Source organism: Phaseolus vulgaris, chromosome 3, assembly GCF_000499845.2.
Source record: "Phaseolus vulgaris cultivar G19833 chromosome 3, P. vulgaris v2.0, whole genome shotgun sequence".
NCBI lineage: Eukaryota > Viridiplantae > Streptophyta > Magnoliopsida > Fabales > Fabaceae > Phaseolus > Phaseolus vulgaris.
The window spans coordinates 22,650,512-22,668,170 of record NC_023757.2 but is presented as its reverse complement, the minus strand read 5'-3'; the positions used below and the strand labels follow the sequence as shown (position 1 = coordinate 22,668,170).

General features: G+C 48.5%; 1 protein-coding gene across 1 annotated transcript; it reads left to right on the top strand.

The window, feature by feature from the left end:
- Window positions 1–3,673: 3,673 nt before the first annotated feature.
- On the top strand, window positions 3,674–4,285 carry LOC137839363 (uncharacterized). Its single transcript, XM_068648482.1, has one exon. It carries the CDS (start codon window positions 3,674–3,676, stop codon window positions 4,283–4,285), a length of 612 nt encoding a protein of 203 aa, XP_068504583.1.
- The last annotated feature ends 13,374 nt before the right edge of the window (window positions 4,286–17,659 follow it).

Here is a 17,659-nt window from a genome sequence, read left to right as displayed (position 1 = left end):
TAAATAGAGAATTGATATTGATAGTACCGAAACTCTCCCAAAATTGGTGAGCATTTGAGAGACTTGTGTCTTCTCTTACCTAGTCTTATCTTGAGAGCAATCTTGGAGCCTCAACTGGCGGCATCTCACTCATCTTGGAGCTTTGCATCCTCCAAGTAGCGTGTTCCTTTCCAAGGACTCCAACCACATAAGTCTTCTTCTCTTTTCCATCTAGTTCATCCATTTCCATGTCCATATAAACTCCTAAAACATGTCTTAGGTCTTTTCTGTTAGGATATATGGCTTTAAACTAGAGGGAGGGTGAATTGTTTAAAGAAAGTTTTCGCAGTCTATTGAGCCTTGAATGAAAATACTTCAAAAATACCTTGATTAAGAAATCAGTTTTTCAAAACATAAAGCCAAAAGCACAGCACTGGGAAAACAATCGATTGTTTCGCAGAAACAATCGGTTATTTATACCAGTAAACAAATATCAAAACTGAATTCTAAAGAGTTAGGGATAGAGAAAATGTACACAGATGTTTATACTGGTTCACTCCAAAACCAGAGCTACATCCAGTCTTCTCATAAACCCTGAGGAAATCCACTAAGCAATCACACCTTGATCACTTACACCACAACCAAGAAAGTGACCTTGAACACCTCAAGACACACACTCTTCTTGGCCAACACACCAACACTAAGATTGCTGATCTTGATCCCCTCAAGAACACACAGCCAATCTCAGTAAACATAGAAACAAAAACTTGTTTTACAGAGTACAAGGATTACACTTGTTACAGAAGATAATCTGAAATCCATACAAGCAGAATCCTATTCCACAAACTTTGATCAAGCACAAACTTTCAGCAATCTCTGGTCTTTGAAAAACTCAAAAACTCTTAGCAAAAAACTTGTCAAAGATTGATTCTCAAATCTATTTTTCTGAATATATTCAAAGATGTAGTTTGTTATCAAATCTTAACAAACTCTTATATTGCATTAAAAGATTGGTCAAAGCATTTAATGACTGGAGCGTAAGCAGTTAAATCATTTAAAGCTCAGTCAAAGATAAAACAGTTTTTCTGTTATGGTCCCAAAACAAACAATCGGTTGTTTCCTCGAATCAATCGGTTGTTTTGGTTCTAACAGTTCAACCATTTGAAAAACAGTTTTCAATCTTTTCTTAAAATATCTAAGTATAAACAATCGGTTGAGACGCCACAGAGAGAAAACACCCAGACAGGAAGCGCACCTACGAGGCAAGGAGGACCCAGCCTAGGGGTCGAGCAGAGGGAAGGAGAGAGGGAAATAGGCCACTAAGGAACAACTTTGTGATGGAACTCAAAGATCTCATCGCGGTGCCCAACATAGCCGACAGGTTGAGGCCACCGGTAAAATCTGACAAGGTGCTGGGACCTCACAAGGAATCATGGTGCGAATTCCACGAAGCATTCGGGCATCATATTAACAATTGTTTGGCGCTGGGTTACCAGTTGGACGAACTCGTAAAGAATGGCTTCTTGAAGGACTACTTGGTGGAGAAGCAGACAGGACAATCGTCAGATTCACAACCGGCAAGTGGCGAGGGACAGCAGCACGAGGTGCCCATTCACGGCGAGATTCACACCATAGCTGGTGGGTTCTCGGGCGGTAGGTGTACCACGTCACAATGTAAGAAGTATGCAAGGTCCGTAATGACAGTAGAGGCTTTTGAGGATCACTCGCCCGATGTGGACATTACGTTCACCAAAGAAGACCTCAGGGATGTTGTGCCCCACGATAACGATCCCATCCTGATCTTGTTTGTCAGGGCGGGAAAGATGGTTCATCGAGCGTTGGTCGACCAAGGGAGCTCGGCAGATGTGATGTTTTGGCCGACTTTCGAAAAGTTATAGTTGTTCCCAGATCAGCTGAGGTCGTATGGGGGCTGCCTATACGGTTTTGTTGGTGACCAAGTGGAGGTCAGGGGGTACATTGAGTTGAGGACGACATTCACAGATGGGGCGGCCTCGCGAATAGAGAAGATCAGGTACCTGGTCGTGAATGCTCCTTCAGCATAGAATATCTTGTTAGGGAGGCCAACACTCAACAGGATAGGAGCTGTGCCCTCCACTAGACACATGAAGGTCAAGCTACCTTCGATGGAAGGGGTGGTCATTACCATCCGCTCTGATCAAAAGGAGGCAAAGAAGTGCTACGAAATCAGCCTCAGGAATAAGCGATATGTGTGCCATGTAAGCACAACGCCACCCCCTGGCGCGGAGTCCAGACAGGAAAATCGGCGAGTTGCGGGCACGACACTCGAAGTGGTCGCCGAAGGGGATATGGTGATGTCGGATGTTGAGAAAGCCGCTCAGATGGAGAAAGAAGAGGACAGCCCGGAGGTAACCAAGGAGTCGGGAATCGCGAGGGCGGTCATCGCCAGTGAAAGGAGGCCCTAGCCGGTCAAGGATTGGCTCGAGAAGGAGATCGGCGGAAAAACATTTAAACTGGGAAAGACCTTAGATGACGAGATGTAAGACCAGATTGCCAAGGTGATAAGTAAACATTTGGATGCGTTTGCGTGGTCTGTCTCAGATATGCTGGGAATTGATCCCGATTTCTTGTCCCATCGTTTGGCAATGGACCCCCAAGTCAAGCCAGTCCGACAAAGAAGAAGGAAGTTCAATGAAGAAAGGAGACAGGCGATCAGAGAGGAAACACAGAAACTCCTCGCCGCATGCCACATCAAGGAGATACAGTATCCAGAATGGCTCGCCAATGTTGTATTGGTAAAGAAGAGCAACGGGAAATGGCGATTGTGCGTCGATTTCACAGATCTGAACAAAGCATGTCCAAAGGATTCCTATCCTTTGCCAAGTATAGATGCCCTAGTGGACAGTGCAGCAGGGTGCAAGCTGTTAAGCTTCCTAGATGCCTTCTCGGGGTACAACCAAATTAAGATGCATCCCATGGATGAGGAAAAGACTGCCTTCATGACGGAAAGGTCGTGCTATTGCTACAGGGTGATGCCCTTTGGGCTGAAGAATGTGGGAGCCACGTATCAGAGGCTTATGTCAATGACATGGTCGTGACATCTCTGGAGAAGAATCAGCATGTTGCTGATCTAGAAGAGCTATTCGTTACAATAGCCAAGTACAAGCTGAAGCTAAACCCCGAGAAGTGCATTTTCGGCGTAGAAGCAGGAAAGTTTTTAGGTTTCCTCTTGACTGAAAGAGGAATCGAAGAAAATCCTAATAAGTGTGCTGCCATCTTAGCAATGAGGAGCCCCGCAACTATTAAGGAGGTACAACAGCTTACAGGTCGGATGGCCGCACTATCGCTATTCGTGTCTGCTAGTGGAGAAAGAGGCCACCCGTATTACCAGTGTTTGAAGAGGAATAATAGGTTTGTCTGGACGAGGGAGTGTGAAGAGGCTTTCGTGAAGCTCAAGGAGTACTTGGCGAGCCCGCCGGTTCTGTGCAAACCTCAAGTGGGAACGCCCCTCAGGTTATACTTTGCCGTCACCGAAAGAGCGCTGAGTGCGGTGCTCGTCCAAGATCAAGATGAAATCCAGAGACCTATCTATTTTGTCAGTAAGGTGTTGCAGGGCCCAGAAGTGAGATATCAAGCCTTAGAGAAAGCAGCGCTGGCGGTTGTGTTTTCAGCGAGAAGGCTACGTCATTACTTCTAGAGCTTCGCAGTATGGGTGATGACTGACTTGCCCTTCAAAAAGGTTCTAAAGAAACCGGACGTAGCTGGGAGGATGGTAAAATGGGCGGTGGAGTTGTCAAAATTCGACATCAGGTATGAGCCCCGAGGACCGATCAAGGGACAAATCTTCGCTGACTTTGTGGTCGAGCTATCTTCTAAAACAGCGGAGAGTGCCAGGAGTGATGATCGGTGGGTACTCTCGGTGGATGGGTCGTCCAACCAGTTGGGTAGCGGGGCTGGAGTCATTTTCGAAGGACCCAACGATGTGTTAATAGAACAATCTCTGAGGTTTGCCTTCAAAGCCAACAATAATCAAGTGGAGTATGAGGCACTGATCGCCGGTATTTTGTTGGCAAAGGAGATGGGGGCAAAGGTGCTGATGGCCAAGAGTGACTCTTTGCTGATCACTGGGCAGGTGACCGGCGAGTTCCAAGCCAAGGATCCGCAGATGGCGGCTTACCTAGAGTATGTGCAGGAGTTAAGAAGGTCTTTTGCTTTGTTCGAGGTGGTGCACGTGCCAAGGGAACAGAATGCCCGAGCTGACTTGCTAGCCAAGCTCGCCAGTTCAGGCAAGGGGGCAGACAGAGGACCGTTATACAAGAAACTCTGAAGACACCTCGAGCATTCATAACAGACCACTAGGTTCTTCAAATTTGCAAGTCGATGGAAGGGATGGCAAGGAGTCACCGATCATTAACTCAGGAGACTTTGAGGACACCGAAAGTTAGAGCGCACCCAGTAGGAGAGGCGAAGACAACGCAAGTTTGCGCTATCCACCAACCAGATACATGGATAACGCCATACCAGCGATACATAGCAGATAGCTTCCTCCCAGTGGATCTGACGGAGGCCAGAAAGGTAAAAAAGAACTCCAACATGTTCACCCTAATCGATGATGAGTTGTACAAGTTTGGGTTTACACACCCCCTGTTGGTATGTGTGCACGGAGAAAAGTGCGTAAGAATTATGACTGAGCTCCATGAGGGGATTTGTGGGAGCCACATCGGAGGTCGAGCCCTGGCAACAAAAACTCTCCGTGCAGGCTATTATTGGCCAACCATGAGGGAAGATTGCAAAAGATATGCCCAGCGTTGCAAACAATTCCAGCAACATGCCAATTGGCACAAGGCCACCCCCAAAAGAGTTGAAGTCAATATATAGCCCCTAGCCGTTCCATATGTGGGGGATCGATATTCTGGGACCTTTTCCGTTGGCAATCAGGCAAATGAAGTATTTGGTCGTAGCAATCGAATACTTCACGAAGTGGATCGAAGCAGAGCCAGTAGCTCAGATCACCGCGCACAAGGTCCAGAGTTTCATGTGGAAGAACATTGTGTGTCGCTTTGGTGTGCCCAAGCGCTTGGTATTAGATAATGGGACTCAGTTTGCAAGTCACCTGTTGAAAAAGTTGTGTGAGGATATCGGGACACAACAGGTGTTTGCTTCTGTCGAGCACCCGCAGACGAACGGACAAGTGGAGTCAGCTAACCGGGTGTTGTTGAGGGGCTTGAGGAGGAGGTTGGAGAAGGCAAAAGGGTCTTGGGCGGAAGAGGTTCCCCGTATAGTGTGGGCATATCATACCACTGAGCAATCAGGAACTCATGAAACCCCGTTTAGTTTAGTGTATGGATGCGATGCGATGATCCAAGTGGAAATCCAGGAAAGCTCACCGAGATTCCAGAATTTTGTGACGGAAGATTCAAACGCAGAAAGGAGAATGAACTTGGATTTGCTGGATGAGGTCAGGGAGGAAGCGAGGGTGAAGGCTGAAGCAGTAAAGAGAAGAGTTGAACGCAAGTGGGCAGGAAGATGAAGAACAAGCTGTCACCCAAGTGGACAGGACCGCTCAGAATAATCGAAGAACTCGGGAACGGCGCTGATCTTGCAGGTGATTCGATCGTCGAAGGACTCGCCACGTCAAACTATGTCTTCCGCAAGAACGTTCCAAGCACTTCCCCAAAAGCTCCAAGTGAACTTGCGAAACACAACAAACGGCCCTTCTAGCGGCCGATTGCACTCCGACGCTCAAGTCAGCCACGCAAAACCACCAAAGAACTAAGAACTAGGAATCTCAGCGAGACTCGTGTGCACTCTGTGATTCTCTCTTTCTCTCTATGTGTAAACTAGTCACTTGCAAGAATGAATCTTACCTCCCTTTGTTTGAGCGCGGAATGCCTTTATATACTCTGTTTGCGCGCCTAAGTTATTCGTGTACGAAGTAACTTAGCGTGTTTCTTTCACTAGGTGTCTCGGGCAACCTCAGCGTGAGTACCAGGTGTGGCTTGGCTAAGGGCACGTACCAGGCGTCACCTACTGTGTGAACGATCACCTCTGCTTTGCTCCATGCACGTTATGGGATAAGAGAGCACCAATCACCGACTGGCTGCTAGCTCTCTTAGGCCACACTCATGCACGACACTACAAAGCACATAACTTCTCCTTTCTTTGATACTCTGCCACACAAGGCTCGTATGCAACGCTCTCGCCGAGAATCGCCTCTCGTTCCCAGCTTAACTGCGCGTAACCCGAAGACCGGACGACCACCACTCACCACTTCGGGCACCCTCCATCAACCGACGTCTTCCTCCACTTCTTTGAGGCCAAGAACCCGGGTGATAGGTCGTGGGTAAGCTGGAATGGTGTGTCAGGGAGGGTGATCCTGGGCCTATACCAGCAATCCTTCAAGGATTGGAAGGGTAGGTTCTACATGATCACCTCCAACGAGCACAACCCAACTCTACTTGAGGGCTTCCCGCTCTACTGGGTCCCGAAGGTAGAGTTCAGAAAACCTCGAGGCTTGGAGGCATGGCACCATACGAGCGCGAGCTGTGCGGCCTACTTTCGAGTTTGGGCACTAAGTTCGGCTCCTCCACCCTCATCAAGCACGAGTTCGACGCAGAAATGCTAAAGAAATACATTGGTTTGCCTTCTCTTCTTTCCTTTAACTTGTTATTTCTCTGGGCATGCATCCTCGCGCTTTCTTGCCATACTTGCGTATTTGCATATGTTAATTACTTTTCTGCATTTATTTTCTTTCTTGGCTCCTCGTGCACTAACCTTTTGCTGTGTTTAGCTGATGCAGATATGACTTCCAACAAAGAACGACGACAGAAGCTGATAGCGCTAGCTAAGAGCCGACGAGCTGTCGGGTCGTCTTCTGGAACGGAGGCTACCGCCGAGCCTATCCTGCCTCCCCCATCTCGGTCGCGCCAGCTGAAGGCCCCGAGACCAGGGGTGATAAGAAGAGGAAACGGTTGGTGAAGGCTCCCACCACCGTTATATCTATCGAAGAGGAGAGCTCGGGGTCTCCCTTAGTCCAACGGAGAAAGAGGGGAACCGAGGGCCTTGAGGGAGATGCTACTCTGATCCCTCAAGGACAGGCTTCTCCTGTACACTCTCCTTCCCCAGCCCCTCTGATGTGAATGCAACAACAAGAATACATGATTCTTTGACATTCTTAGGACCAACTTGAGTTAGTCATGAAATGGCACTTTACTTAGAATTGGATCAATGTTCTAATTCAAGAACTCACCAAGACTTTGCACCAACCAAAACTCATATGGTAGTCCATATATTGTGAAATGGAATCAAACAACAAGAATGGAAGAACACAAAATAGAAACCGAACAGAAAATGGAAAGAATGCTACTGCACCGAACAGAAAATGCAAAGCAAGGCTGGAAACACAAATCTAATCGGTACAAATGAAAGGAAACACCAAGAAATGCTAAACTACCGAATGGAATTGAAAGAAAATGAAATAAGAACACTTATAGTAAGGAGCTTGCTGGATTTTGAGACTTGGAGAAGCCATTCACGCCACTTGGAGCTTAGTTCCAAAATAACTGAAGGAGTGCCGCCACTTGAAGCTCACCATTGCTCACAAGATAAGGCAAAGGAAGAAGAAGACTCAAAACTCACAATTTCTCTCTAAATTTGAGCATAGTCTCTCTACTATGAAATCCAAATCTGAAAAATACAAAGGGAAGCACCTTATTTATAGCCTATGAGGTGCTGAAATGCTACTCAAATTCGGCGCCAACTAGACAATGAAGGAAGTGTGACTTTCCTTCCTAGTTTGGCACCTCCTAACTCCTATCTACACTCCCCCCTAACCTCCCTTACTACTTACACCTATTTATTACATCCGCACCCCTATTCTGTAAAAGAAATAAGAAGAGCCATCTTATTATACTCTTGTCCCAAAGCTCTTGCCATGCTACTAGTGATTCGTTGGGCTTGGGCCCCTTGTTGGGCTTATACCCCTTGTTGGGCTTGGGCCCCTTGTTGGGATTGGGCTTCATGGGCTTGAGCATCCTTTACTTGGTTTCAATCATACTCCCTGGGTTGGAGAGAATTCGTCCACGAATTCGGGAAACCTGCAGCAAAAAAGAGTGAGATCAGTAATATTGAAAGAATTACTACCAAGATAAGTAGGGGGCATATCTAACTCGTACGCATTATCATTAATCCTCTTGATGACTTGGAAAGGGCCATCACCACGAGTTTGGACTTCCTTAGAGAAGGAAATCTATCCTTTCTCAAATGAAGCCAAACCCAATCACCGAGCTCAAAGATTAATGCCTTTCTCCTTTGGTTGGCAGTGTCAGCATACTTACCAACTTTCTTCTCAATTTGTAACTTGATGCGGTTATGTAAATCCTTAATAAAAGAAGCCTTTTCAAAATCGTCCTTGCATAGAACCTCATCAAGTACAGGAATGGGAAGAAGATCTAGAGGTGTGAGGGGATTAAACCCATAAACAACCTCAAAAGGAGAATGGTTAGTGGTGGAATTTACTACCCTATTATAAGCAAATTCAACATGAGGTAGTAATTCGTCTGAAGCCCTTGGATTCCCGGAAATAAAGCATCTCAATAATTGACCCAAAGTTCTATTAACCACTTCGGTTTGACCATCAGTTGGGGGTGGCAAGTAGTAGAAAACAGAAGTTTTGTGCCAAGTTTCCCCCATAAGTTCCTCCAAAAGTGACTTAAGAACATAGAATCCCTATCGGATATGACACTTCTAGGAAGTCCATGCAAACGAACAACTTCCTTGAAGAAGAGATTTGCAATATGGCATGCATCATCCACTTTGTGGCATGGGATAAAATGAGCCATTTTAGAAAAACGGTCCACTACCACAGAGATGGAATCCTTACCCTTTGATGTCTTGGGCAGTCCTAAGATAAAATCCATATAAATATCCACCCAAGGCATTGTAGGGATAGGAAGAGGGGTATATAAACCATGGGGTTGGACCTTAGATTTAGCCTTCCTACATGCTATACATCTATCACAGAAGGTATGTACGGATTTGCGCATGTGAGGCCAAAAGAAATGTTCATGCAATGTTTGTAAGGTCTTAGCTACCCCAAAATGTCCCATAAGCCCACCCTCATGAGCCTCTCTAACAAGAGATTGTCTTATGGATCCATGGGGAACACAAAGTCTTTTCTCTTTGAAAAGAAAACCATTATGTAAGAAAAAGTCTTTGTGACCTCCCTTGGACCACTCTTGATAGATTAGAGAGAAATCTAAGTCATCATGATAAAGTTCCTTTATGTGATCAAATCCTAAATATTGAACATTCAAAAGATTTAAGAAGGTATATCTTCTTGAAAGAGCATCGACAACCACATTAATTTTAGCTTGTTTATGTTTGATCACATAAGGAAATTGCTCAATAAACTCCACCCACTTAGCATGTCTATTATTAAGCTTGCTTTGGCTTTTCAAATATTTAAGGGACTCATGATCACTATGGATCACAAATTCCTTTGGAAAAAGATAATGTTGCCAATTTTGCAAAGCTCTAACAAGAGCATAAAGTTCTTTATCATAAGTGGAGTAATTGAGATGACTCCCTTTGAGTTTCTCACTAAAATAAGCTATGGGGTGTCCTTCTTGAAGGAAGACGGCCCCAATGCCTATATTAGAGGCATCACACTCTATTTCAAATGTCTTAGCAAAGTTAGGAAGGGCTAGAATGGGGGCTTTAGTTAATTTATCTTTCAAAGTTTGAAAAGCGTTTTCTTGCTCTTGTCCCCACTTAAAAACCACATCCTTCTTTACTATGGCATTTAAAGGTGCGGCAATTGTACTAAAGTCTTTCACAAACCACCTATAAAAACTAGCAAGTCCATGAAAACTTCGTACTTCATTGACATTGGTGGGTGTAGGGCAATGTTGAATTGCTGCAACTTTTGTTTGATCTACATGCACTCCTTTATGACTAACCACAAACCCTAGGAAGTCTATATGATCTAATGCAAAGAAACATTTAGCATGATTAGCATACAATTTCGCCTTCCTAAGGGTTTCTAAAACTTGTCTAACATGTGACTCATGATCTTCTAAAGACAAGCTATATATAAGAATATCATCAAAGTAAACCACGACAAACTTGCCAATGAATGCTCTTAAAACATGATGCATGAGTCGCATGAAGGTACTAGGAGCATTAGTCAAGCCAAAAGGCATGACCAACCACTCATATAAACCAAATTTGGTCTTAAAAGCGGTTTTCCATTCATCACCATGTTTAATTCGAATTTCATTGTAACCACTCTTAAGATCAATTTTGGAAAGTGTACCATCCCGTATCCGGGAGTTGACAAAGTCAAGGTCAAAGTCAACGCCAAGAGTCAAAGTCAACACAAGGCGTCGCCTAGGTGAAGAGACGCCAAGTACCAGCGTCGCCAAGAGGAAGCGTCGCCAAGGCAAGGCGTCGCCTAGGTGGAGGCGTCGCCCAACCAGGGCGTCGCCAAGATCAAATATCATTAAGTCAAGGCAGTCACAGCGCGGTTCCCCGATACCCATGGGTAGGAAAGACCATGGAGGGAGCGACGCCGTGGGAAGGCCTCACGTCCCGATAATCCGGGGTAGTGATAAAGAGAAGGAAAAGGTAGCTTCCAGGCCATAGTGATAGCACCAATGTAGGGCAGCTTGACTCGTGAAGTACCCCTGCCGCCCCAGAGACGCCTTTGGGACAGATACGACTCAAGGGGAGGGTCACGCCCAGGGTAGCCAGGTGCAGGGTACGAGAGGAAGGCAGATACGCTCTCAAAGTGAGTGACAAGATGATCGGGGGCATGAGTTGGCATTCAAAAAGTCACCCCTTGCGCAGTAGCACTCCCAAGATGGAGGACTCACACGTAGAAACGTCCCCAGATGGGGTCATGGCGCTGTGAGGTCCTCCACGTGTACGACAGCCAGGTCAGAATAGAAACACCATTTAGTCAGGTACCAGGTAATTAAAGTCATTTAATACAGTTTCTGTTTCGAGCGTTTAAGGTACTATAAAGGCTCCCAAGCGTTTCAACGTCTTAAATGCGCTACGTTTTCTAATTAGACGCGTTAATTGAGTGCGTTACGTTTTATGATTAAAAGCGCTTTAAGGCGCTTTAAATGCTTGGGTAGTTTAAATAGCGATGAGGATGTTGGGAATGGAGGAGGACTTTTGGCTAATTTTCCAGAAACACTCTAGTTGCTTGCTCGAGCCTTAAGGTTACGCACAAGGGACTAGGGAAGGATTTTGGCCAGAATGAGAAAATATACACTAGACACAGTTTCCTTTTTACCACCTTCAGAGTGCCATACGCAGTGCTCCGATACGGAGGTGCATAGTTTTTGGTGTTTCTTGCTGGCTGACTTGAGCGTCGGAGTGCAAACGGCCGCTAGGGCGACCTTTTGTCCTTCTTTGCAGGAATCCCCAGGTAACCAGTGGGAAGGAGTCCCTAGCTGACGGTTGATGTCGCGCACGAAGACGTCCCAGGTCAACCGGACGGAACATTTGGCGCCCACCGTGGGGCCGATATAAAACATCAGTCCCATCACAAGTTTGAGAAGATCTACCAAGTTATAGTAACGTTGGAGGAGGTTTGAAGAGACCGTGACAATGACCACTACAAGACGGGGTACTGCACGCGCGGCCCCAGCATAACTATCCATGCAACAGGTCCTGGAGATAATGCGGGGGCTGCAGGAGGATATGGCAGAGTCGAAACTGGAACAGGAACGCATGCAAGCAGATCTCGAAGCCTCGCATGAGAGGAATGAAGAGCTCCGTCGTGTAAATGAGGAGTTGCGCCGGGGTCTGCGAAATAATCGGGGGCAACGTGAACATGACGAGATGGAGAACCACTCCCCGCCAAGGGAGTTTTCCACTCCCTTCTCGCAGGACATTCTGGATGCAGTGATCCCGAACACGTTTGCGAGGCCCAAGGTGATCTTTACCGGGATGGAGGACCCTGAGACGCACCTCGCTGCATTTCACACACAGATGGTCCTGGTAGGCGGCTCTGACGCTGCCAAGTGCAAGCTCTTTATGAGCACCTTGACTGGGATGGCTATGGACTGGTTCATCAGCCTCCCGGACGGGCATATCACCTCTTTCCGACAACTGTCACGATTGTTCAGGGAACAATACCTAGCAAACAAGGCCCCGCCGCCGGTCTCCTACGATTTGTTTGATGTGAAACAGTATCAAGGAGAGACCCTAAAGGAATACATCAATCGCTTCGGGGCCCAGGTGGTAAAGGTTGGTACGACAGAGGAACCTATGATTGTGTACGCGTTCCTGAAAGGCGTATGCCCCGGCCCTTTTGGGGAATTCATCATTCGCAACCGCCCTAGGACTTTTGCTGAACTACGGTGTCGGGCGGTAGAACATATCGCTTCTGAAGGAGAGGTGTGCGTGAAGCGCACCAGCATCGTACCCTCGCGCCTGAGGGGACCGACGTGAGCTCAACCCGCTAGGGTCAATGAGACCACGACGAGAAGGAAGCAACCAGATGGGAGACGCCCCTACCAGGCCAGAAAGCCCCCGCCCCGGGGTCCAGTAGGAGGCAATCGCCCAGCCAGAGAAAGAACGAGGCCGGCGAGATACAATTTTGTGGTGGAATTGAAGGACCTGATCGCCGTGCCTAATATAGCTGAGAGATTGAGGCGACCGACGAAGTCCGATAAGGTGTTGGGGCCTCGAAAAGACTCTTGGTGTGAGTGCCACGAGGCTTTCAGTCACCACATTGATAACTGCCTGTCGTTGGGTTACCAGCTGGATGAAGTGGTGAGAACCGGGTTTTTGAAGGATTATGTCGCAGAGCCCAAAACGACCGCCACCTTGCCGCCGCCAGCGGAAGAACAAGCACACGAGACGCCGGTTCTCGGCGAGGTCCATACCATAGCTGGAGGGTTTTTCGGCGGAGGACCCACCGCCTCCCAGCGAAAGAAATACGCGAGGGGGGTCAACTCGATCGAAAAAAGAATCTCGGGTGAGCCGTGGGAGTCGGACCTCGTATTCACGAGAGGGGATCTCCGAGACGTGGTGCCGCACGACAATGACCCCGTGGTCATTTCAGTTGTCACAGCTGGGAGAAAGGTGCACAGAGTTCTTGTCGACCAGGGAAGTTCAGCAGACGTCATGTTCTGGTTGACATTCAATAAGTTGCGGTTATCCCCCGACCTTTTGAGGCCCTACACAGGGTGCCTGTATGGGTTTGCGGACAACCAGGTGGAAATCCGAGGCTACCTGAAGTTGAGGACTAAGTTCACGGACGGAGAGGCCTCGCGTACCGAAAGCATCCGGTACTTGGTCGTGAACGCCAGCTCCGCTTACAACATCTTGTTGGGCAGGCCGGCGTTGAACCGGTTGAATGCAGCAGCCTCCACACGCCATATGAAGATGAAGCTGTCGGACCTCAGTGGCAAGGTGATAGTCATCAAATCAGATAAGGAGGAGGCAAGGAAATGCTATGAGAACAGCCTGAAAACGAAGAAAGGCGTGTTCATGGTGTATGAGCGTCCGCCGTGTGCAGACACGACGATGATTGAGGAGACGCCCGCTGCGTCGGCGCCTAACGAGGCCGTACCCGCGAGGGCGACGCCAGAAACAGATGCACCCATGGAGGAAGGCCCTGGCGACGCGCTGCCCGTGGAAGAGGCGGCGCCCGTCGAGAAGGATAGCAGGGAACAACTGGCGGCTAACGCCGTGGAGAGGGAGATTGGCGGCAAAACGTTCAAGTTAGGAAGTTTGCTCAGCCCAGAAGAACAGGAAGGGGTGGCAAAAGTGATTTCGCGCCACCTGGATGCTTTCGCATGGTCTGCCTCAGATATGCCCGGTATCGACCCTGATTTCCTGTGTCATCACCTCAGCATGGACGCCACGGTCTGCCCCGTACGCCAAAGAAGGAGAAATTTTAACGAAGAGAGACAGCAGGTGGTAAAGGATGAAACGCGGAAGCTGTTGAGTGCCGGCCACATCAGGGAGATTCAATACCCCGAGTGGCTGGCCAACGTCGTCTTGGTGAAAAAGGCGAATGGGAAGTGGAGGATGTGCGTGGACTTCACGGACTTGAATAAGGCGTGCCCGAAGGACTCGTACCCACTGTCCAGCATCGACGCGTTCGTGGATAGTGCATCCGGCAGCAAGGTGCTGAGCTTCCTGGACGCATTCTCAGGGTACAACCAGATCAAGATGCACCCGAGAGATGAGAGTAAAACTGCATTCATGACCGAGACTTCAGTTACTGTTATAAGGTGATGCCTTTTGGGCTGAAAAACGCGGGCGCCACATACCAAAGGTTAATGGACAAGGTCCTGGCGCCCATGCTAGGAAGGAATGTGTACACTTACGTAGATGACATGGTGGTGGCGTCGCAGGATAGGGCACAGCACACGGCAGACCTGGAGGAGTTGTTCGTCACAATATCCAAGTACCGCCTCAAGTTAAACCCTGAGAAGTGTGTCTTCGGGGTGGAGGTCGATAAGTTCTTGGGTTTTATGCTCACAGAGAGGGGGATAGAAGCGAACCCTGACAAATGCGCAGCGATTATCGCCATGCGAAGCCCGACGTCGGTAAAGGAAGTGCAGCAGCTGACAGGGCGGATGGCGGCACTCTCAAGGTTTGTTTCCGCCGGGGGAGAAAAGGGGCACCCATATTTCCAGTGCCTCAAGAGAAATAGTCGCTTTGCATGGACTGACGAATGCGAAGCGGCTTTCATTAAGTTAAAGGAGTACCTGGCGACGCCACCGGTCCTCTGCAAACCGGTAACAGGTGTGCCCCTCCGGCTCTATTTTACGGTAACGGAGCGGGCTATCAGCTCTGTGTTAGTCCAGGAACAGGACCAGAGTCAAAAGCCCATCTATTTCGTGATCAAGGAATTACAAGGCGCTGAGACGAGATACTAGGCGCTGGAGAAGGCAGCGTTAGCAGTGGTGTTTTCAGCCAGGAGGCTCCGTCATTACTTCCACAGCTTTACGGTGGTAGTGATGACAAACCTCGCTATACAGAAGGTACTGCAGAAGCCTGACGTGGCGGGGAGAATGGTGTGCTAGGCGGTGGAGCTGTCAGAATACGAAATTCAGTATGAGCCTAGAGGATCCATAAAAGGGCAAGTGTACGCAGATTTTATAGCGGAACTCTCGCCCGGAGGTGAGCAAGAGGTGGAAGTGGGCTCGCAGTGGCTGCTCTCGGTCGATGGCTCCTCCAACCAACAAGGGAGTGGTGCGGGAATAGTCTTGGAGGGACCCAACGGCGTGCTGATTGAGCAAGCTCTGCGCTTCGCCTTCAAGGCAAGTAATAATCAGGCGGAATACGAAGCCCTGATAGCAGGAATGCTCCTGGCCAAGGAGATGGGCACGCAGAACCTCCTGGTGAAAAGCGATTCCCAGCTGATTACGGGGCAGGTGTCGGGTGAGTTCCAGGCGAAGGACCCACAGATGGCGGCGTATCTAAGATACGTCCAACTATTGAAGGGAGCATTTAACGCTCTTGGCTGATACATGTCCCAAGGGAGCATAATGCCAAAGTCGACCTGCTTGCCAAGCTGGCCAGCTCAGGCAAGGGGCGTAGGCAGAGGACAGTGATCCAAGAGACGCTCAAAGCTCCGCGTAAATTCGTGGAAGATAATAGGGTGGATGTCCTCCAGATCTGTACATCAAGAGAGAGTCCAAGGAATCATCACTCTCTGACCCAAGATACGCTGAAGACGCCCCGCATCAGCACGTACGCGAATATGCCTGAAGAAGGAAGGCAAATGCAGGTATGTGTCCTAGCCGAAGGAGACACCTGGATGACGCCATACAAACGATACCTGGCGGATGGGACTCTCCCATTGGAGCCGGAAGAGGGTAAGAAGGTCAAAAGAAATGCCGCAAGATATACTCTGGTGGATGGAGTGTTGTTCAGGCATGGGTTCACTCACCCTATCCTAACGTGTGTAAGTGGCGACGAGTGTACCAGGATAATGGCGGAGCTCCACGAAGGCATTTGCGGGAGCCACGTAGGGGGAAGGTCCTTAGCCTCCAAGGTGATACGCGCAGGGTTCTTCTGGCCAACAGTAAAAGAGGACTATGCGCACCACGCCCAGCGCTGCAGGCAATGCCAAAAGCACGCTGACTGGCCCAAGGCGCCGCCAGAAGAACTGCGATCCATATATAGCCCGTGGCCTTTTCATACATAGGGAATCGACATCCTGGGCCAGTTCCCACTGGCGATAAGGCAGATGAAGTATTTGATCGTTGCCATCGAGTACTTCACCAAGTGGATAGAGGCAGAGCCCGTGGCACCGATTACTGCGCACAAGGTACAACACTTTGTGTGGAAGAACATTGTGTGCCACTTTGGCGTACCTAGGCGCTTGATATCCGATAACAGGACCCAGTTTGCCAGTCAGCAGTTGAGAAATCTGTGCGCTGAGATAGGTATCAAGCAAGTGTTTGCGTGAGTCGAACAACCCCAAACCAACGGGCAAGTGGAGTCAGCAAACAGAGTTTTGCTGAGGGGGTTAAAGAGAAGGCCTAAGGGGCGTGGGCGGAGGAAGTTCCAAGGATCGTATGGGCATACCACACCACGCCCCAATCTTCTACCATGGAGACGCCTTTCAGTTTGGTGTACGGGTCGGACGCGATGATCCCGGTAGAAATACATGAAAGCTCACCACGTTTTCAAAACTTTGTGGTGGAGGAATCCAAAGAAGAAAGGCGGGTAAACCTGGACCTACTAGACGAAGCTAGGGAAGAAGCCAGAATAAAAGCTGAAGCGGTGAAGAGAAGAGTAGAGCGGAAATATAGCTCTAAGGTAAAGTCGCGACAGTTTCAGATTGGCGACCTAGTTATGAGGAAAGCCCACCCATACGAGCTGGAGAATAAGTTGTCTCCCAAGTGGACCGGACCCTTCAGAGTTACCGAGGCTAAGGGCAACGGTTCGTACAGCCTAGAGACCTTGGAAGGAGGTCCCATCCCGCGCAGTTGGAATGCTGCCAACCTCAAGTTCTATTTTAGTTGACTTATGTAAAGCAGCTATGTAACAGTCTTGTTAAAGGGGACACTCTTTTTCCATTTCTGGGGTTTTTTAATGAGGTCAGCCAAATAAAAGAAAAAACAAGTTTGAGAAAAAACCGTGCCTTGGTTCTCAGTCTTTATCTTTCTCCGTTTGAAGTAGCGTGAGGCGTCGCTAGTAAAAGGGGCGTCGCCAAGAAAAAAGGGGCGTCGCCATGAAAAAAGGTGCCGCCAAGAAAGAAGGCGTCGCCAAGAAAGAAGGCGTCGCCAAGAAAGAAGGCGTCGCCAAGAAAGAAGGCGTCGCCAAGAAAGAAGGCGTCGCCAAGAAGAAAGGCGTCGCCAAGAAGAAAGGTGTCGCCTGAGTGCAGGCGCCGCTAAGAAACATGACGGAGGAAAAGCGCACAATATATGAGACGTATGCAAAGTAAAGCGGCGTTACAAAAACCAAGTATGGTATAGTAAAGTTGATGTTACAAGCAGTGTTCGATACAAATGGGAGTAATGCGAATAGGGCAAACATTACAACTCATACAAAAACACGAAAATAACCACTCTTCAGTGGCCATCGGAGTCAACACAGGAAGAAGATGAAGCCCCGCTCTCAGTCTGCAGAGCTCGGGTAAGTCGCGTCCTCCGCTCTTGGTTTATTTTCGAACCTGCGCCAAGGAAGTTGAACGTGTCAGAGACACCATGAAGCAAAA

What these genes read in the sequence shown, in the direction of transcription:
- LOC137839363 (XM_068648482.1), top strand. Translation starts at nt 3,674, where the DNA reads ATGACTGACTTGCCCTTCAAAAAGGTTCTAAAGAAACCGGACGTAGCT.